This window comes from Bufo gargarizans, chromosome 1 (assembly GCF_014858855.1).
Source record: "Bufo gargarizans isolate SCDJY-AF-19 chromosome 1, ASM1485885v1, whole genome shotgun sequence".
NCBI classification, from domain to species: Eukaryota; Metazoa; Chordata; class Amphibia; order Anura; family Bufonidae; genus Bufo; species Bufo gargarizans.
The window spans coordinates 569,554,201-569,576,727 of NC_058080.1; the positions used below are offsets into that span (position 1 = coordinate 569,554,201).

The window sequence follows — 22,527 nt, forward strand, 5'->3', positions numbered from 1 at the left end:
CTGCCGAGTGCACGCGCACACGGCATCATTGGTTGCTATGACACTGTGCTCTTCGTGCCGCTGTACAGTAATACTCGTATGATTTATTAGTGTATTACTGTACAGCGGCAGCACGAATCGCATGGCGTCGTAGCAACCAATGATGCTGTGTACGTATGTGTGAATGAGGCCTAATTCAGAGTAAACCTTTCTCCTGCATGTAATTGAAATTTAGCATGGGTTTTGTTCTCTTCTGATAACCTCCCTTTCTTTTTTCTTTTTTTTTTTTTTTTCTCTGCAGAATGTCCGTATCGACCCCAGCAGTGGCTTTGCTTATGAAATGTGGAGGGATCTCCCAGTACCCTTCTTCATGTCAATCTATGTTTTTGAAGTAATGAATCCTAAAGAAATTACTTTGGGAGAGAAACCAAGGGTTGAAGAACGTGGGCCTTACGTTTATAGGTATGGCGGTGTTCATGTAAGAAGAAAACTGTGCCACTTTCTCAGGGATGGACTGGGACTTGGTGGCCCTTTTAAAACTGTAATACAGTTAAATTCGAGGGCATTTTCTTCTTCTAGCCAGATACAGAAGTACCAGATGCTCCTAGCATTAATTAATGCTTAGAGCATCAGATTGCCATGTACCCAGCCGGCACCTGTGAGGAGGGCTTGTGCAGTCCCTTGGGCACCGCCCTACCAGGAATTTTTACTGTAGGGTCCATGGCTAGTCTGCCCCTGTACTTTGCAGTAAATGTGCATTAGATTACTGGACAATTGCCTAACTATACTAGTGTGTGTCCACCCCACGTAACCCTACTGTTCACAACACCTCACTCATGCTTCTGAGGCCATTGTCCTGTAAGAAATGAACATTAGGATCTCTAAGGGAAGTAAAGTTTGCACAATTCCTTAATGTGTTCTGATAGTTTTATGAACATAAGGGGAAATTTATCCAAACTGGGGAAAAGGAAAAATGGTTTAGTTGCCCATAGCAGCCAATTAGATTCCACCTTATATTTTTCAGAGCTTTTTTGGAAAATTAAAAGTGGAATCTGGTTTCTATGGGCTACTAAGCCAGTTTTTCTCTTCACCAGTTTTTGATAAATCTTACCAGATTTCTTCTGTTGGCTTCCTAAGTTGTTTAAAAATGGACCACTATAGGTGTACGCTGAATATGCTGCAGAAGTTTATACCAAATTATGCTTTATTAATGCAGGTAAGGGACGTCCTGTGCCAGTCGAATTTGTGTTTCTGGAACACGATTAAAGAGAGCGTAAAGAACAATAGGACACGATACTGTCCTTGTGCCAAAACGCTGATTTGCCACCATTGGCAGCACTGCAGAGTCACTCTGCTTTGGAACAATGCACTACGTTCCAAATTATACATTGCTACCATACACTTAAGAAATTAACTAGAGCTTCAATATGGGGCATCGATCACACGATGTTTGAGAAGATGGCCTTACAAAGGCAGGAACCTAAGAAGATATCCCTACTTTATGCTTTGATTAATTCCTCCAGCGATCCAAGTAGATGCAAATTTATAGATAAATGGGAAGAGGAACTAGACATTAATTCGATAACAGGGAATTGCCAAAATTATTAACAGCTCCAGTGAAGGTTTCTGGGTGTGTAAAATTACAGGAGAATAGTTACAAAGTGCTCACCCACTGGTATTATACGCCGCAACGATTACACATTATGTACCCGGAGGTTAGCTGCGTCTGTTGGAGGTGTGAGAATAATTTAGGGACGCAGAGCCATATCTGGTGGTTATGTCCTAAAATCCAACTGTATTGGCAAGGAATTTGCGAAATTCTAACCAAAGGTGTGTAAAGTGAACATAAAAGCATCACCAAAACTGTGCTTATTTGGTTTGGTAGGAGAGTCAACAAATTTGAGATCGAAAGTAACTTCTACTTTATGTGGAATACTGTTAGCGGCTGCCCGCCTACTAGTGGCAGTATACTGGCGAAAGACAGACCCGCCTCCTTTGCAGCATTGGTTTATGAAAAGTGACCAGATTTATAGATTGGAACAAATTGCACATTGGGATTCTAGGTCACCCCAATGTTTCAATGATATATGGGGTCCGTGGAAACTGTTTAGAGGGTTCGCTGAATGATCTAGCAGTCCTGTGAAGAAGATTGAGACCTCATACTTGCTACAATAGAGTGTAAGAGTATGGAATGATAGTACACTTTTACCCTCACCCCCCCCCCCCCCATTGTTTCTATTTCTGTTCTTTTCTCCACATCTTTTTGGAGTTGTTCTCCAAACCAGGAGTACCTCCAGTTACTGTAATCTACAGATTGTATTTATATTTATTTCTCCAACATATCGATTGATGTAAAGGCTTGCCGAGGTATTTTTGCTTTGGAAATTGTTAATTTTGTTTTGCCCATCTGTGTATACTCATATGTCTATGAAACAATAAAAACATATATTAAAATTAAAAATGGACCTCTATAGTTGAGGAAACGTCAACCCAGGTTGGCTTCCCTGCATAATCTGTTCTAGCATGTAGGCTGGTCAATCTTAATCCGGTAAACCTTGTCCTATAAGGCCTTCAAACACTTTGTGCTACTGTCAGCTGAACCTGCTGTTTTTAGTGGGACCATATAATAATCTAGTGTGTATGGGGACTAATATCCACCATAATACGAACCTCACTCCTATTTCCAAGACTTCTCCTGAGCTGCACCAGTTCTCTGGAACGCCCTACTCCAAATTAGGTTAATTCTCAACTGTGTGTTGTGGGTTTTTTTTTTTTTTTTTGGTGCTCCCTGAAAACGCATCTTTTTTAGGTTGGTCTAGCACATTCCCTAATTGAAGTCATTTTCCATTCAACTCCACAACCCAGACAGGATAGGACACTTCTGCAGGAGTAAAAACAAAATGGCTGCATTCACTCGGACGAGATCAGTGTCTTTCATAGTACAGAACATCTACGGCCTTGTGCATGAGGCCTTAGTCTGTAGCGGTACATGGTTTGCTATCAGCTGTTCAGAACTACCTTACTCTCCTATGTCTGCTGGAGCTGTGGAGGAGAAGGGCTGTTCACTACAGGCTACAGTTTAGCTGCCCCACCATAACCACTTTAGAGGCTAGTAAGGGCTGTACCTGTAAACTACAGTCAACTTGCATGCCCTTAGCATCAGACTGTGCTGGTAGTTTCTTTACACACTTGCCTTGAAATCATGTGAAGTCAAATCAATAGCCACAGTTGGCTGATCCTCTGTGTGAGTACTTTGACATGTATGGCCCATGTCATTGTAGTTATCTGGGTGCTGTGACTGTATCCAGTTAAGTGAACAGTTTAAGGACACATTTATGCAGGCCAGTAAAAAAAAAAAAAAAAAAAAAAAAAATGCCTGTGCCAGGGTAAGGCTACTTTCACACTAGTGTTAATATTTTCCGGTGTAGAGATCCGTCATAGGGTCTCAATGCCGGGAAAAAAAAGCTTCTGTTTTGTCCCCATTCATTGTCAATGGGGACAAAACGTAACTGAACGGAATGCTTCAAAATGCATTCCGTTGTGTTCTCATACCGGAGAGCAAGTCATGGGATGCGGAGCAAGACTGATCCGTCACGACCTACAATGCAAGTCAATGGGGATTTAACTCTGACACAATAGAAAACGGATCTGTCCCCCATTACCTTTCAGTGGAGTTCATGACTGATCAATCTTGGGTATGATTAAGAGAATACAGCCGGATCCTTAAATAACTGATGCAGATGGTTGTATTATCGGTAACAGAAGCGTTTTTGCTGAACCCTGCCTGATCCAGCAGAAACACAAGTGTGACAGTAGCCTAATGTGTAGAGGTCCTAGACAACCCCTTTAAAGGTCTCTATCGTCAAAATATTTTCCCCCAGCCCTACCCTCTTCCACAGTTCTGGCAGGCAAAGGGTTAGAGTGGGGCTGGTGAAAATATGAATTAATGCTGGACAACCTCTTTTAGAAAGTGAATTCTTTTAGTATGCTGTTTTGAAGTGTAGTGGTGTAAAGTCCAAGTGTCTTGCTTTACAGAGAGCGCAAACAGAAAACAAACATAACCTTCAATGAAAATGGAACTGTATCGTTTGTGGAAATAAGAAGTTTCCAGTTTGATCGTGAAAAGTCTGCAGGAAGCGAAGATGATTATGTATTAGTCCCAAATCTTATTGTCATGGTAATTTTGTATTTTTTTTTATCATTTTTATAAAAAAAATCTATTCTAGATTTACTATTTTAGAAATGTGTTGCATATTAGATTTGTTACAGGATTCACTGTAGTGTGTGTGTGTGTGTTTGTTTTTTGTTTTTTTTTTTAATGTAAATTTTACATTTCATCAGTGGGTAGTTTTGTCTACACTCTGAGAAGAAGCCTTGTCCTATACCTGTTTTCCATATTTTCTGTGGGCTTTGAGTTGAGGGATAGGAGCATGGTTTGCAGTAGTCTAGCATTTATCTAAAGCTTCTGTCGTATTTTTACTATTTGGGAAGATATGGTGTCCTCTCGTTTAAATAAGCTTTTTTTTTTGTTTACATTTTTTTCTTTATAGATTTCTTCACTGATGACGAAGGATATGTCCTATGCTGTTAGATTTATGCTCAATGCTGCATTTTTAGTATACAACCAAGAGCCATTCATGAACCGTACTGTGAAGGAAGTCTTGTGGGGCTACAGTGACCCATTCCTGGATTTTGTAAATACGATCGTACCCAACGCCTTACCCTTCAAAGGGAAGTTTGGCTTGTTTGCAGATGTAAGCAACGTTCTATATTGTTGTGAGCACTCTGGACTTGTCCTACTGACTTATTCATTTATTTTATTATCATTTTATTATATTAGTATTTATTTTTCTCTGCAGTTCAATAATTCAAACACTGGTGTCTTTACCGTGAACACTGGGGTAGAAGATATCAGCAAGGTCCAAATGTTAGACACATGGAATGGACTCAGAGAGGTAGTGAAGAAATATAGGATGTACTGTGTAGATTACCTGTGTACAAACATAATAATCTTGTTTGGCGTACTTTACTTCCTTTGCTTCCCTTTTTCTTAAATTTTCCATAACGCTGTATAAACCTTGCTTGCTCTGAGACCTGTCACTAAGGATACATTCACACGACTGAATCTGTTTTGCGGTGTACAAATTGCAGATCCACAAACTATGTATGTGGTTTGTGTGCACCCCACACTTCACGGACACCATTGTAACAATGCCTATCCTTGCTGCAAAATGAACAAGACCAGGACATGCCCCATATTTTGAAGCGCATGCGCTTTCCCTTTTTTTTTTTTTTTTTTTTTTTTTTTTGGGGGGGCCCCCATAGAGATGAATGGGTCTACACTCGATCTGCAAAAAAATAAATATTAAATTGTGGCTGGGGCGCAGATGGGGTGGCCACTGGCTTCACCCTAGAAAGCTGGACCGGCCCAAAACACATAAAGCCACACCCCCATGCCAGTGAAGCCACGCACCATCGGCCCGAAAACACGGGGGGGGAGAGGGAAGAACTTTGAATGGAAGGTGAGCGGGGGCAGCCGGGCGCTTCTCTTCCCCCCTCAGTCATCCACAGGGAGCCATATCTGCGGCTCTAGTGACTGACTGGGGGTGAGAGAAGCCTCGGTCAGTTGCTGCAGCTTGCGCTCAGACAGCACAATGCTGCTGTCTGAGACGTGAGCTACTGAAAAGGAGGACATCCCTGTGTCCGTCCAGGCACTGCGCTGGACGGAGGACAGGGAGCCTGAAAACCGTACTGTCTGGCCTAAAACTGGACGTCTGGCCACCCTAGGCGCAGACCGAAAATAAGGTCATGTGAATGTATCCCAGGTTAAGCCTATATTTTAAGTAACACTGGACTAATGCATACACTGTGATTGAGTGCTATGGGCAACAAAGCGTTTCTGCATTTTCCTCTCTGTTACACATCTTTTATTACATGGCTGTTGTGTATGGTCCTAGGTTGCTTACTGGCACTCTGAGCAGGCCAATATGCTCAATGGTACTGCTGGTCAGATGTGGCCCCCGTTTCGGACCCCCTCCCAACCTTTAGAATTTTACAGCCCGGACGCTTGCAGGTAAGGGAGAGAACAGCTTTGCTATATACGGTTTGATGTGTTTGCCCTGCTATAGTGAAGAGGCTAACAGTCCTGACAAAGAGCTCTGGCCGCTGGCCTTGAAGCTGTCAGTGTATCGTCTGATACAGAATCTGACCTCTAAATAGACATTTCAGTGTTAACGTGAAGGCAATCTCTATGTGCGTACATTCTGTATAGCGATTTCGCAAGATCAGAGACGTAAGAAAATCTCAGGATTTTGTAGGAAAATTAATCCATTATGTGACCTTCTACTTGTGACATTTCATTATCACATTAGTTGACATAATGTTTCACAGAAGTGAAAAGTAGACTGCAATATCAGATTTCACAAATTTCAATCACAATTAAGAACTGGGCGCACCAACGCTCACTATCTTCATGGCCTTTCTCATTGTTTCAAATTGCTGCTCAAAGGGCAGACTGTTCAGTTTCGTCAGGCATTGCCAATGCTCCATGTACCTGGATGTGCAGTTGTGAAAGATGAGCTTGTTAAATACATTGTGTTTTTTACACTCCTTACTAATTTTGTATAAATGACAGATCAATGAAATTGGTGTACGAAAAAGAGGAATCATTTCGAGGTATACCGACCTACCGATACACCGCCCCAAACTATCTTTTTGCAAATGGATCGGACTATCCTCCAAATAAGGGGTTTTGCCCATGTGTGGCATCTGGAGTGATGAACGTCAGTTCCTGTCGGTTTAGTATGTATTCTTTTTTTCCTTCGGCTTTGCAGTGCTTTTACAAAATTTCATGTATATGGTATGAAATATTTAATGGTTGGTCTTTTTCCTACTTGATCTAAAAACACAGTTTTAGAAAGAAAGGGGGGAATTTATCATGAAGGGAATACTTGTCTGTTTTGCAGGAGTCTGCATTGGCGTGCTGAGCGCCAAAAATATTAAATGTTGCACATTGCTCTTTAAACCCAACCTTTATGTCTAGATATATATATATATATATATATATATATATATATATATATATATATATATATATATATATATATATATATATATATATATATATATATATATATATAATTTTTTATTTTATTTTTTTCTGTAGGAAATCTAACTATGCCCACTTAGTCACCCATATCTCAGACCTGGCGTTACTGGTTTAAAAAGGTTTAGGGAAGAGGCGCTCATATAGAAGAACGCTATTAAAATGTAACTTTTTTTTTATTTTTTGTCATTTAAAATGTCCAGACAGCATATTATTAAATCAATGCGAACAATAATGCCAAGCTCAATGTCTGCAGCATTGCCCCTATGGGAATCCAAAAGTGCATTACCATCAACAGTGCATGTAAATAAAACCGATCTTAACAATTAGTAGTTCAAAGACTGATCAGTAGATTCAGATCCTTTACAAGGTTCTCTAGGTGAGTAAGGGCAATCTCTGTGGAATTGTCCCTCTCTCCATTTTATCCTAATCGGGCCCTAAAAGGTCAATCTACCCTAGGGTCTAATGGTAATAAACATGTTGTCCTAACGGATTTCAACCACACTGAGTTGTTTCATCAGGGGACTGATCTGAGGGAAGCTGAATCTAAATGGTAAGGATGATTGGGCTGCTGCTATGCTGTGCTGCTGAAACCCAAAATTGGCCTAAAGCCTCATTCCCGCGTCAGTGTTTCAGACATCTGCTGTACGCGTTCTCCACGGACAGCACACGTCCCTATTCATTTTAATGTGTGTAATCACACATCAGTGTTTTAGCACGGTCTGTGGGAGTGTTTTTCTTTAGCACTGATGCAGCCTCTATTTTATCAGTGTTCACGGATCCATCGTGCCCATTAGTCTATAGGTCAGTGAAGACCACGGATGCCATCAGTGTTGCATCCGTGTGTCACGAATCATTAAGAAGAGATTCTTTGAAAATTATTTTTCAGCTGTTCAGTGTCAGTGAAACACTGACAGCCAAAAACGGACACACGGATGCATCACCCGACCACCTGCTCACGGATTTGGACACGTACAAGGAGACTGCATTAAGCCTCATTCATATCTTGGCATTTTGTTCTTAGGATAGGTTGGCAGCACACAGTGGTGCTCTTAGTATATTGATGGAACTCCCTACCGGAATCGGCAATGCAAGTGTGAAATAGGCCTAATACACTGAGATTTGGTGTCATTAAAGGGGTTTAGACAAGCCCTGTAACAGCATAAAAAATCCTCTCGTACTCTTTTGGTGCTGTTCTGTGGTCATACCCTGCATGTCACCGTATCTGTTACGAAACTTCACTGCTGCAACCAATCGCTGTCCTCTTGTGTCTAACGATTTTCAGTAATCCAGGTCATCAGTAGTATGACCCCCCCCCCCCCTCCTGATTTCTAATTCCAATAGATGACTAGAGCAAAGTCTTCAATAATATATATATATATTTTTTTTATTTAAAAGGTCCAGTTGCTCTGACTTATTACTGATACGGTTTTCAGTGTTGGACTGATGAGGACCACGCTTTGCTACAGTGGTCACTGCCATATCCCAGCACGTCCCCCACTGCAGTTTATAAACAAGCAGTGGCAGGAGGATCAGACCAGCACCGCAGAGAATGGCGCTGGAGAAAGCGTATAACCTTTTCTACTTTAGGCTATTGTTGGGCTTGTCTGAGATTTTTAAATATCCTGGGGAGCTTCCTTTTTTAAGACTTCATGACCACTACAATATTATGGCACTTGTACAGCCTCATAGTTGTACGAAGACTTGATATTGCACTAATAGAAGTCTGTGGAGCCATATTATCTTTTTGTATGCCTCTTTCACATAAACTTAAGGATTCTAAAAAAAAAAAAATGGCCTCTGGAACAGACGAGTAGAAAAATTGTACCATGTTCCAGCCCTAGTGTTGCTTCTAGGGGAAACGATCCCTGTAAAATGGCACCAAGCATTCTACTACACAAATAGATCTCTCGCTAAGGACTATTCTGACGTGGGCAAAAGGAATACTTGCCCCCACGTGCTATGCCACAGGTATTGGACATTGAAAACAAACAAGTCACAGACCTGCCTCGAACACCCCCCTTTGAAGAAAAATTACATTTATTTTGTCATTGGTGTTATCAAAAACAGTTAATATTTACACTATTTGACAAATATAGAATACACTGCCTGCAACACTTGACACCTTCTACAAATCGGTGTGTATGTGGTGTTATAGTTGCAAAAAAGTATGTGAACCCTTTGGAATGATATGGATTTCTGCACAAATTGTCTATTGTTGTGATATGACCAATCAGTCTGCTTAAACTAATAACATGCACAGAATGAAATGTTACCATGTTTTTATTGAACACGCCATGTAAACAGTCACAGTGCAGGTGGAAAAAGTATGTGAACCCTTGGATTTAATAACTGGTTGAACCTCATTTGGCAGCAATAACTTCAACTAAACGTTTCCTGTAGTTGCAGATCAGACGCGCACAACGGTCAGGAGTAATTCTTGACCATTCCTCTTCACAGAACTGTTTCAGTTCAGCAATATTCTTGGGATGTCTGGGGTGAATTGCTTTCTTGAGGTCATGCCACAGCATCTCAATCTGGTTGAGGTCAGGACTCTGACTGGGCCACTCCAGAAGGCATATTTTCTTCTGTTTAAGCCATTCTGTTGTTAATTTACTTCTATGCTTTGGGTCGTTGTCCTGTTGCAACATCCATCTTCTGTTGAGCTTCAGCTGGTGGACGGATGGCCTTAAGTTCTCCTGCAAAATGTCTTGATAAACGTGGGAATTCATTTTTCCTTCAATGGCAATCTGTCCAGGCCCAAAGCAAAGCAGCCCCAAACCATATTTCACAGTTGGGATGAGGTTTTGATGTTGGTGTGCTCTGCCTCCTTTTTCTCCACACAGTGTTGTGTGTTTCTTCCAAACAACTCAACTTTGCTTTCATCTGTCCACAGAATATTTTGCCAGTACTACTGTGGAACATCCAGGCGCTCTTGTGCAAAATGTAAACGTCCAATTCTAGTGTTTTATGTATCGTAGATTCGCTAACAGGGATGTTGGCATATGCTAGAGACTTTTTGTAAGTCTTTGGCTGACACTCTAGGATTCTTCACCTCATTGAGCAGTCTGCGCTGTGCTCTTGCAGTTATCTTTACAGGACAGCCACTCCTAGGGAGGGTAGAAGCAGTGCTGAACTTTCTCCATTTATAGACAATTTGTCTTACCGTGGACTAATGAACAGCAAGGCTTTTGGAGATACTTTTATAACCCTTTCCAGCTTTATGCAAGTCAACAATTTTTAATTGTAGGTCTTCCGAGAGCTCTTTTGTGTGAGGCATCATTCACATCAGGCAATGCTTCTTGTGGAAAGCAAACCCAGAACTGGGGTGTATTTATTTTTTATATATTTTTTATAGGGCAGGGCAGCTGTAACCAACACCTCCAATCTTATTTTATTGATTTGGACTCCAGTTGGCTGACACCTCACTCAAATTAGCTTTTGGAGAGGTCATTAGTCTAGGGGTTCACATACTTTTTCCACCTGCACTGTGAATATTTACATGGTGTTAAAAACATAGCAACATTTTATTCTTCGTGTGTAATTAGTTTAAGCAGACTGTGATTGTCTATTGCTGTGACTTAGATGAAGGTCAGATGATATTTTATGACCAATTTGTGCAGAAATCCATATCATTCCAAAGGGTTCACATACTTTTTCTTGCAACTGTGTGTGTGTATAATATATTATATTATATTATATTATATTATAGCTCTACCGCTTAGGCAAATTATAGAGGTGCAGGACTGCTTGATCTGACTCGCCCAGTCAGGAGCATACAATCAGAGAAAAAGCAGGCACACTCAAATCTGGGTACAATTAAAAAATTTATTTATAATTCTCGTAGTAGGATGGGTGGATATAAAATAAGTGTGGAAATTTAAAAATGGCAATGTAGTGTTTTAGTAGAATAGTGGGTCCAAGAAAAGAAGATGGAGGCAGCATGTCTGGTATAAAAAAATCCCTTTTAATGGGAACCGCCAAGTGAACAGACGTGCAACAGGTTGTGACGTTTCGGCTGATCCACAGCCTTTATCAAACACAATGTGAAATCTAAAAGTACCTGTTTAAATACATTAAAACACACCCACTCACACAGGAGTGGCCAATAACACAGTGAATAAGGTGCTGATGTCATCAAGGATGCGTCCTCTGGTGCTCCTACTTAGTGTCTCAGTATACATCTACCATAGGTATCAGATCCATTACCACACATACCTTCAGGGCACATGTTCCTCGGCGTTCCCAGGCCGCCAGCGCGCATGTCGGGAAAGGAGTCACGTCACTACCTGACTAACCCGAGATCAGCTGATCTCGAGCGACTCTGCCCAGGCGATCATCGCGTCATCATAAATCTCCTGTCATGTGCGCCGTTGCCAAGGACGCCTCAGCTGCTTAGGATTATTGTATCAATAATCACCCTGAAACCGAGCAGGAGGAATACGGAGAACAAACTCTGAAAAGATCGCGATCACAGGACCGCTGACGTCATTCACCAGACGCGCGAACCACACCCCCAGCATCCTAGGCAACACGAGGGACGCTGTCGACTACACAGCCTTCCAGGAACTGCCTATCATTGCCGGAGGACGAAACGCAACCAGCGCTAGGAAGGGTAAGTGATCTCTGTAGCCAGAGACAGTGCGGGACACCGCACTCGGGCACAGAGCTCAGCTTCCCTCCACAGCTTGGCATACCAATACAACAACTGTTTAGACTGCCTAAAGAATTATAGCTATATGCACATGCCTACTGCTCTATGTGAAACCTATTGAAATAGTGCAATATCTATCCTGGACTGTGCGGCGACTGACATTTACAATAATATACAAACAGAGCTACCATCCTCTGCTCAGAGTTTTTTACCTCTACAAAGGACTACCTCATCATATAAGATATTTTTTATCAATTTTATCTTTGAAACAGTGGCCACCATCATATGGAAAACAGACTTTTATTCCAGTTTTTTCCCAGAATTTTCTTGATTAATTTTCTTCTTGATATATTTTTTTTGATGATTATATATTTTGTTTCTTGATATTTTATAGGGTACTTATTACCCAGTGGTGATCACCCACTATTCTACTAAAACACTACTCCTCCTTTAACTACATTGCTATATTTAAATTTCCACACTTATTTTATATCCACCCATCCTACTACGAGAATTATAAATAAATTATTTAATTGTACCCAGATTTGAGTGTGCCTGCTTACCCTTGTTTTTCTCTGTGATATAGATATATATAAATTTCAGAGAAGTAGCACAATGTCATAGAAAGTCCAATAAATTCACTAACCCAGATGTGATGGTACGCTTCACCTTCTCACTGTAGTTATCAGGGTCCCCTCTTGATTATTGAAAGCCATAATGAGATCATTCTTTTAGCAAATTTGACCATAAATCAAAAAGCACTCTAGACCTACAGATTTGGCTGCAGTAGGGTAATGCAGTCCTCTTTAATGTTAAACCCAGTTGACATATAATATACTGTGCATGACATAACCTTCAACTCATCATAAGAAGTAATGTTTATTTAAGAAATGACTGTACATGCATAATAGTATTGGGATGTAGCCCTTGATGTCTTTCAGGTGATTGCTATAGTGTATTACACAGGCCATGCGTAGCTGTACAGATGTGTAACAGAGCATATTATATAGCGAGATTGCTTGTATGGTGATGGGGCTTATTTCCTTTTGAATTAATAATGGCTTATCTTCATTATTTATCAGATGCCCCACTCTTTCTGTCATTTCCCCATTTTTACAACGCTGACCCAGGATTTGTAGAAGCTGTGGACGGTTTACACCCTAGTGAAAAGTTGCACTCCCTCTTCCTAGACCTGCATCCAGTAAGTATGCCCCTCTATAGATATCTTCATGATAAATTCTCTACTAGTTTGGGCCCAGAAGTACATATGAGATTTTTCATCCAAGCGGTGATTAGCCCCAACTCCCCCCTATAAGCAAGCACATTTACTTGTGGATAAGCTACTGGAAGACGGCTCTTCCAAAAATATCTCCCTGAGATGGGTCAACATTTTTGAGCGAACTTGTGTTTTATCAAGGAATCCCGTTAAGGATTCCGCTACCATGGACCATAACTGGATTCAGAATCCATAATGGGATTCTTTAATAACCCGAACTTTGGATGCCGAACTTAAAACACCAGTTCGCTCAACACTAGTCATAATCAAACATGCCCAATGCTTCTTTCTAGAAATGACGTGTTTAAAGAGGTTGTCTCCTCCTAGACAATGGGGGCATATCACTAGGATATTGCCCCCATTGTCTTATAGGTGTGGGTCCCACCGCTGGGACCTGCACCTATATCCAGAACTGAGCCCTGCAAGGTGGGGGCTGGAGGACTCCGGTCCAGCCAGCTCCCCATAGCAGTGAATGGGAGCGTACCGCGCATGCGTGGCCCCTGCTCCCATTCATTTCTATGGGGCCGATTGGAAATAGCTTAGCCAGCGCTCTGCTATTTTTGCCGGGCCCATAGGAAATGAATTGAGGGGGTCTGCGCATGCACAGTGCGCCCTCCTTCACATGCGGGGCTCCGTTCTTGATATAGGTGCAGGTCCCAGTGGGACCCGCACCAATAAGACAATGGGGGCACGTTCTAGAGATATGCTTCTATTGTCCATTAGATAACCCCTTTAAGGATCAGCCAGGCTGCCCCATTCATGTTTGCCAGGCAATTCTGCCAGATTATTTGTCCAGTGGACCTTTTTAGCTAATGGTTATGGCCAGCTTTAATAACTTGTTAAGGCTAGTACAAATTATGCAAAACATCCTTGAAGTGTTATTTTCAAGAAGGCAAGCATAAAGATGTAATGGATAAAGCTGTGATGAGTCGGGTCTTTAAAGGGAACCTGTCACTGGGATTTTGGGTATAGAGCTGAGGACATGGGTTGCTAGATGGCCGCTAGTACATTTGCAATACCCAGTCCCCATAGCTCTGTGTGCTTTTATTGTGTCAAAAAACCCTGATTTGATACATATGCAAAATTAACATAAGAGTCATATCTTACTTGTGTGACCAGAGAAGAGTCATATTTTCAAGCTCTGACTCATCTCAGGTTAATTTGCATTTGTATAATTTAATTTTTTTTACACAATAAAAGCACACAGATCTATGGGGACTCGGTATTGCGCATGTGCTAGCGGCCATCTAGCAACCCATGTCCTCAGCTCTATACACAAAATCCAGGTGACAGGTTCCCTTTAATAAAATGCATTCATCTCTATCCTCTACTGGAACAAAACAATTTCATTATAGAAGCGCTTGATAAGAAATATCTTGCATCAATATCTTCTCTTCCTAAAGAGTTTCTATAAGTAGCTTGTGAAAACTTGTAATAACTCTGTATCAGGGACATGATTTGTAATCTCCAGGCACCACATTATTCTTCTGTTCTTTCGAGGTTTGGTTATGTCATAAACAATAGACACATTATGTTGTATCCAGTTAGGCATTGAGAACTGAAGCCTCTGTTGGCGAAGGGATTCCATGGTAGTAAATAGGAGCCATTCAGAACATCTGGAAATGCTCTCTGAGAACACAGTGGCACAAGCAAAGTTCTCTAGGTGGAGTAAATCTCGTGGGACAACTGAGAGTCTCTGTGGCTCAGTAAAAGAACTATTTCTTCTATTTCTGAATGGTGAAGCGGTCTGAAGAAAAATGCCGTAGGATGGGCTTGTATAAGGCATTTCTGTACTTGAACGGGACTGGAAGTGGTTTCTTTTCGGTAGAGCATAAATATTTCATACAGAATTTAAGATTCCCAAGACTATGGTCCTAACAACATATTTACAGATGCATTCATTTTTAGATGGCATATCATCTTGAGTGTCTAAATATCCAGAATAAATTGGCATGAGGAAGCATCACTTTAAATCATGACGTGTAAAAAGCTGCTGATCAAGATGGAGCTATTGATGACTGACTGGGCATCAATTTTTCATCCCCCTAGGATTGAATAGCCTTATTCGGGATTTATTTTGCAAAAATAATGCATGATGTTACTAAACGAATAGTGAAAGACAAAGAACTTGCAACCTTAGACCATTCATATAAATTAGATAGCTGGCGCCAATTGTTAGATCTACTATACCCCCCAGACACATGCTCCACCAAGTGGTCTATGGGAGACCTTTATCATCTGCCAGTGCCAGAAAAGTAGCTTTAAAAAGTCAAATGCATGGGTTTGTGACTTTTTAAATATAACTTTGAAAAAAAAGTCAATTTTACCCTCACTTGACCATTTTCAGAAATGTGGTGTGGCCAACAGCAGACACATTTGCGCCAGTTTTCTGGCACAAGTGAAGCCAGGAACCTATGGTAGCTTAGAGGTGGCGTAGATTATGTTTAGATGGACTGCCGGAGGTACTTCATTTCTGACAACGCGTGTCTCATCATAAATGTGGTGCATCCTCCAATAGTGCAGGGCATATCCAGACTGGAGCAGAAAGATTGTCTTGATGAATTTCCCCCATTGTGTTCTTCAGAGAGGGGAATAGGCTGCTGCCAGATACTTCTGAAAATGCAACAACCCAGTCCTTCTCTATCCACAATATTGTCGGGGAATAGTTGGGAGGCTCCCATGCATATCATGTGGTCAGCAAGTCCTGCCAAAATTGTGTATGTCCAACTTTACATTTTTCTCAACCATATAAATGACAAAGTCTGAGCAGACGTTTGCATGTTTTAAACATCCTGTATTCCATAGTACAAGGATTTCATAATGCTGAAACATGAGCATTGATTAAGATAAGAGGCTTATAAAGCCATAAATTCATTAGGCTCTGCTATCATTTAGTGATAAGTGACAAATGTGGACATGTGCTAGTCTGGGTCAAATATTACCTTCTGTTTTGTATTTATTTTATTGCTTTTTCTATGGCATTAAACTTTGGTACTGCATGTGATAAATGATTTAAATTATGATAATTAAAGCCCAGTGATGAAATGTAATGGAGATTGTTTTCTTTAGAATGGCACTTTAAGTTTTAAACCTGGATATGATGTACTGAATACACATTTATTGCCAGCCTAGGAAAGACTTTTTGCAACAACCAGTCATCTACCCATCACCTCCCAGGATGGTATCATACTCCACCTTATTGACAATGCTATTTCAACTAAAAGGGTTGGCCAGTTTTCATTACTAGCTGCATGTGTGCAGGGAACAGAACATGTATACCACTAGTAAGACTCATATTAAGCTATTGGCTCAGACGGTTTAATAAGATTTATTCACCCAGGTCTGCTCACCTGCTTCCGGGTGCTTCGTTCCGAACATGGTTGCTGATGAAAGGTCCCATCCATCAGCATCCTCTACAGTGGGTCTCACAAAAATTGAAGAATGGATGTGGGCTGCAAAACTGCGGTCATGTGCAGGAGATCTTTGAGTAAATTTAATTTGTACTCTAGTAGCATAGAATTTAAACTTTCTGCCCCACATGCCTTAACCTCTTGGACACATGACATACCAGTACGTCATGTGTAGTTCCGATCGCAGCCGACGGTGATCGGGACTGGGTGCCTGCTGAAATGGATCAGCAGGCACCCTGGGACAATGCGCGGGGGGTCGGTCCTGTGATCGCCGCAAACCGCAGGTCAATTTGCGGCATTTATGGGTTGTTCCGTCGTGTATCGGCGGTGCCATCGGGTTCCCGTGCTGCTGTAATGGGGATCCGATGGCATGGAAGGCAGCGCGATGCCTTCCTTTAGGCATCGGGGCTGCCTTCCGGTGAAAAGCCTGTGAGATCCAGCCCCCTGGATCTCACAGGTAGGAAGCTGTATGAGTAATACACACTGTATTACTCATACAGCCAATGCATTCCAATACAGAAGTATTGGAATGCATTGTAAAGGGGATCAGACCCCCAAAGGTTGAAGTCCCAAAGCGGGACAAAAATAAAGTAAAAAAATGTAGAAAAAATTTAAGTTTTTCACCCCCCCAAAAATTAAGTTTCAAGTAAAAAATTAACTAAAAAGTCATTTCCCCCAAATAAAGGTAAAAGACAGACATATTTGGTATCGCCCGGCTCTATCTATAAACTTTTATCACATGACCTAGCTCCTCAGATGAACACAGTAAAAAATACTGTGCTAAATAAACCATTTACCTTAAATCAGTAAAAGTACAACAGCAAGCGATCAAAAAAGCGTATGCCCACCAAAATAGTATTAATCTAACCGTCGCCTCATCCTGCAAAAAATTAGCCCCTACCTAAGATAATCGCCCAAAAACTGAAAAAACTATGGCTCAGAATATGAAGACACTAAAACCATGATTTTTATTTTTTTGTTTCAAAACTTTCATAAATAAAAGTATACATATTGGGTATCGCCACATCTTTTTTTTTTTTTTTTTTTTTGTCACCTTACATCACAAAAGGTGTAATGGCAAGCAATCAAAGTCATACGCCCCCCCCCAAAATAGTGCCAATCAAACAGTCCTATCATCCCCCAAAAAATGAGCCCCTACACAAGATGGTAGTCGTCCTAAAAAATAAATAAAACTATGGCTTTCAGAATCTGGAAACACTAAAGAATCATTCAACAAAAAAAATGCTTTGTTTATGTAAAACTGAAACAAACAACAACAAAAAAAGTATACATATTTGGTATTGTCGCGTCCGTGACAACCAGCTCTATAAAAATACCACATGATCTAACCTAATCAGGTGAATGTTATAAAATAACAAAAAAAAACTGTGCCAAAACTGCTATTTCTTGTTACTGTGCCTCACAAAAAGTGGAATATAGAGCAACCAAAAATCATATGTACCCTAAAATAGTACCAACAAAACTGCCACCCTATCCCGTAGTTTTTAAATTGGGTCACTTTTTTTTTTATTGAGTTTCTACTCTAGGGGTGCATCAGGGGGGCTTCAAATAGGACATGGTGTCAAAAAACTGTATGGTATTCCTTTCCTTCTGCGCCCTGCCGTGTGCCTGTACAGCAGTTTACGACCGCATATGGGGTGTTTCTCTAAACTACAGAATCAGGGCCATAAATATTGAGTTTTGTTTGGCTGTTAACCCTTGCTTTAACTGGAAAAAAAAAAAAAATTTTTATATAAAATGTGCAAAAAAGTGAAAATGTTATCTCCATTTTCCATTAATTCTTGTGGAACCGCTAAAGGGTTAACAAAGTTTGTAAAATCAGTTGTAACTTCCCCAAAAAATTAAATGTCATTCCCAAAATGATCCAAACATTAAGTGAACATATGGAGAGTGTTAAGTAACAACTATTTTTGTAGGTGTTAAAATGTATTATAGAAGTAGAGAAATTGAAACCTTGGAAATTTTTGCAAATTTTTCCCAATTTTTGGTAACATTTTTTAAATAAATTTAAAATAATTTTTGGACTCCATTTTACCAGTGTCATGAAGTACAATATGTGACGAAAAAACAGTCTCAGAATGGCCTGGATAAGTCAATGCTTTTTTAAAGTTATCGCCACATAAAGTGATACTGGTCAGATTTGCAAAAAATTGCCTGTTCCTTAAGGTGAGAGAGCCCGTTCCCTAAGGGGTTAAACGTTTCGGTTAAGGTTTGTGTTCTATTAAATGGTGATCTGGTAAGTGTAAGGAGCATTTGGCTATAAACGGTATTCAGGGACTGACTGGCTTTAGACACAGTGGGCGCCTCAAGCCTTCCCCAGGCCTCCAGGTGTGTAACAATCTGACCCTCTTAATAATTAGCAATGGGAGCATCAGGTACTGACTGTATGTTCCCAGCTGGGGACCACAAATGCCCTTCTTAATTCAACTGTATTACCATTATCAGGATGGTAAGACAGTTAAATACTGCGGTGGGCGTAGGAGCCCATGGCTTCCTGCCCATCATTCACCCTGCCTATCGCCTGCATTGCATATGCTATGGTTGAGCGTGCGTGTGGTTCACACCTTCTGTTAATAAGGATGGACCACTTTCAGATTTGTATTTATTTTTACATTTTTTCCAGGGCTACTTTAAGTTGCCAGCCTGCTGTTGACTGCAGTTTTGGAACACATGCATAGAAACTGTTTGATGTGTAGAAATGCACACTAGCATAAATTCTCAACTGATGCGGTACCCTGTATCTGATCTCATTGGCTTCATGAAAAGTGCTCTCTATGTAAAAGCAAGGACAGTAGGTGCCACTAACTTTCCTTTAAAGTAACGTGTTTTTTATCAGGTTAGTCTCATTACTGCTGCAGTCATAATAACTATCTATGGAGTTGTAAATGAAATCTGATTTTAATCAGTAGGAGTTATGTTATCCTGCAGAATACTGTTATTGCCCTTATTTAGTTGAACTCTTTCAACTGCCAATCCCTGTTCAGATCAGAGCAATATTTCCAAAGTATACACGCCACCCATCGGTGCTGGAGGAGTTCAGACTGTTAAAGATGTTTCATAATCCCCAAGTTCATGATGAAATGGAAGTGTTTTGCGTGTCCTCTAATGTGAAATGGTTGTGCTGCTCTAGGACTAGCAAAGGGCTTATTGACTACTGCTTTGGCTCCCTCTGCAGGAACCTGATGACTTCTGCATGACCAATTCAGCAGAAATAATTTGATTCTTCACAGTACATCCTCAATCTTCTCATAAACCTCTCTATCGAAGCTTATTTTCTGCTTGTTAATACAGGGTTGGGAATAGTTATTTAATAGAAGCAGCATCATATTAACAAAAAAATGTATTTCACTTGAAGGAACTTTTGAGGAAGTAACCATTGTCATTTACCAGATGTACTAACACATTTGCAGAAGGAAGAAATGTACGTCTGCTGCTTCTATGGATCCATTTATTGTTCATAGGTTTGTTATTTATGTTTTGTGTTAATGTAAAAATGCGTGCCAATTGCTCATCAGTTACACCCAAAACACTAATCCAAATCCAAGGAGGTTTCTGCCTTTGCAACTGTGGAACTACAGAAGAGTATATACAAAATTTTATGCGCAAAAAAGCCAGGGTTTAGATTAATATAAAATTTGAGCCCAGTATATTTAATGCCTGATGATAGAATAATGGTGACTAAATAGGGTGAAAATACCACCTCCAGATAGACTCCGATCCTACCTGGGAAAAAATATATAAGACTGTAGCTCAATAAATAGGTGAAGAATGAATAATGTGCATGACTAATGGCCACAAATTTCTAAATAAGTAACATGCCAGGATATGAGTGGTGGAGCTGCCGCTATCCCCTCTACTCGAGTTTCGCGATTAGGCTTCTTCCTCTTTGCGAAGGTTCTGACAGCAGTCATGGCCTTGCTCCATTCCAGGGAGATTGTGGCAATCCCTTACCTATACTATATCCTGGTGAAGGGTCCGTTGTTCCAGGGAACAGTTTGAACATTGTTCTACACATCCTGGAGTGCTTCAGATGGATCCTGAACAGGCAGAAGTCTTGTCTTTATCCATCGCAGCGGTTGACTTATCTGGGCATGATACTGGACCCTTGTCAGGCCAAGGTGTTTTTGCCTTTAGAAAAACTATCCGCACTTTGTCTGCAGATTCTTCCCTATGCTCAATTCCATACCAGAACGCTTCAGCGAGCCATTCTGTCCAGCTGGGATCACTCCCCAGCCTCCTTGGATCGGCCAAAGCTTCTCCTTGCCCCAGTGTGCTGGGCCTTAAGATGGTGGATGGTCTCTGTGACATTGGGCCGACCATCTCGGGGGTTTTCCAGTGCGGGTGCAGTCAAACAACTCCACAACGGTGGCTTAAATCAATCACCAGGACGGCACCCTGATTTTCAGCTGGGCAGAGAAACATGTGTCGGCGCTATCGGCAGTTCACATTCCAGATGTAGACTACTGGATTGCGGACTTTCTCAGCCGGTAGTGTCTCGATCCCGGCTAGTGGGCTCTTCACCTGCAGGTCTTTCGGGATATCTGCGAGAGGTGGGGTCAGCCGGATGTGTGGATCTCATGGCCTCACAGTTTTAACAACAAGGTTGAGGACTTTGTCGCACAGTACAGGGCCCTGGCATGCGATCTACTGGTGATCCCCTGGAGTCTGTTAACATTTCCTTGAGTGTTCCCACCTCTTCCGCTCATTCCGCGGCTTCTCAGGAACATCAGGTCCAAGGGACTGCCCGTCATTCTTGTGGCCCCAGATTGGCCGTGCAGGGTGTGGCACGCATCCCTAGTCTCACTTTTTGACGAACCTTGGTGTCGTGAGGGCCGATCTTCCTCCCGAATTTAGGGTCGCTACATTTAACAGCATAGCTGAAGCTGCCGTACTGAAGGCTTTTCAGATGCAGTGGTCCAGACTAGGAGTAGTGTCAGGAAGCAGTCTTCCAGAATCTACCACCGGACTTGAAAGTCCTACTTTAGTTGGTGCGAGCGGAGACGGCTGTCTCCCGTTTGTTTTTCTTTGATGCTAGTTTTGGCTTTCCTGCAGTCGGGCATGGACTTTGGGCTGGCTCTCTCCATTCTTTTTAAGCGAAATTTAGCTTTGCTTTCGGAGGTTTGGACTTTTCTGCAGGGGGTGGCGCATGCTGTGCCCCCTTCCATCCTCCATTGGATCCTTAGGATCTTTAGCTAGTGCTCAACACTCTCTCTCCAATCTTCTCCGTTTGAGCATTTTGCAGCAGGTGTCGCTGTGCTTCCTGTCTTATAAGGTGGCTTTTTTGGTTGCACTTCTATCTGTAGTGTCGGAACTTGCGGTTCTGTCATGTCGGTCGCCCTGTGCAGTCCTTCTTGCCGAAGGTGTTGTCATGCAGTGCGTATTTGTCCCAGACGGCATCTTTCAAGCGGACTGATCCCCTGTTCGTGATTCCAGAGGGGCTGAGACGAGGGCTGGCAGCATCAAAGACTTCCATTTCCAGATGGTTTCGTTTGGCTATTGTGGAAGCATACCACATTAAGGACCTGGTCCCCGCCCTTCCAGGTGACTTCTCATTCAGCTTGTGCAGTGGGGGCCTCTTGGGCGGTGCCTCACGGGGCCTTTGGTCCTTCAGGTGTGCAAGGCAGCGACCTGATCGTCTTTGCATACTTTTGCCTAGTTTTACAGAGTGCACACCTTAGCATCTTCTGACGCTTCTTTGGGGCGTAGAGTTTTGCAGACTGTGGTTCTAATTGGCAGGGGGGTTGAAGTTAAGCCCACCATCAGGGACTGTTCTGCAACATCCCATGGTCAATGCATGTGTCCTCCAATGAGACGGATGAGAACTAGATTTTTGTACTCGCCGTAAAATCTGTTTTCTTTTCCGTTCATTGGGGGACACAGCTCCCACCCAGTTTTTTGTTTATGGGACTTTTCGGGCCTGTGGTGTTCTGGGTTTGTACATAATGTAATTTTCCTGTGTCTAGCTTCTCCTACTGCTTTTGCACTAAACTCATTAGCTTGGTCCCTTCAGAAAGGGATATAACTGAAGTGGGAGGAGCTTACACGTTGTGTGGTTACTGTCCACCTCCTAGCGGCAACAGCT

General features: G+C 41.7%; 1 protein-coding gene across 3 annotated transcripts in view; it reads left to right on the plus strand.

The window, feature by feature from the left end:
* SCARB1 (scavenger receptor class B member 1) overlaps positions 1 to 22,527 on the plus strand; it is a 96,508-nt gene that overhangs the window by 46,327 nt on the left and 27,654 nt on the right. For all 3 annotated transcript variants that reach the window (XM_044275655.1, XM_044275654.1, XM_044275653.1), the window contains exons 2-8: positions 281 to 441; positions 4,015 to 4,156; positions 4,530 to 4,733; positions 4,839 to 4,934; positions 5,937 to 6,052; positions 6,614 to 6,780; positions 12,821 to 12,939. In XM_044275655.1, the coding sequence (XP_044131590.1) occupies positions 281 to 441; positions 4,015 to 4,156; positions 4,530 to 4,733; positions 4,839 to 4,934; positions 5,937 to 6,052; positions 6,614 to 6,780; positions 12,821 to 12,939 (1,005 nt within the window). The remainder of the gene's footprint in view (positions 1 to 280; positions 442 to 4,014; positions 4,157 to 4,529; positions 4,734 to 4,838; positions 4,935 to 5,936; positions 6,053 to 6,613; positions 6,781 to 12,820; positions 12,940 to 22,527) is intronic.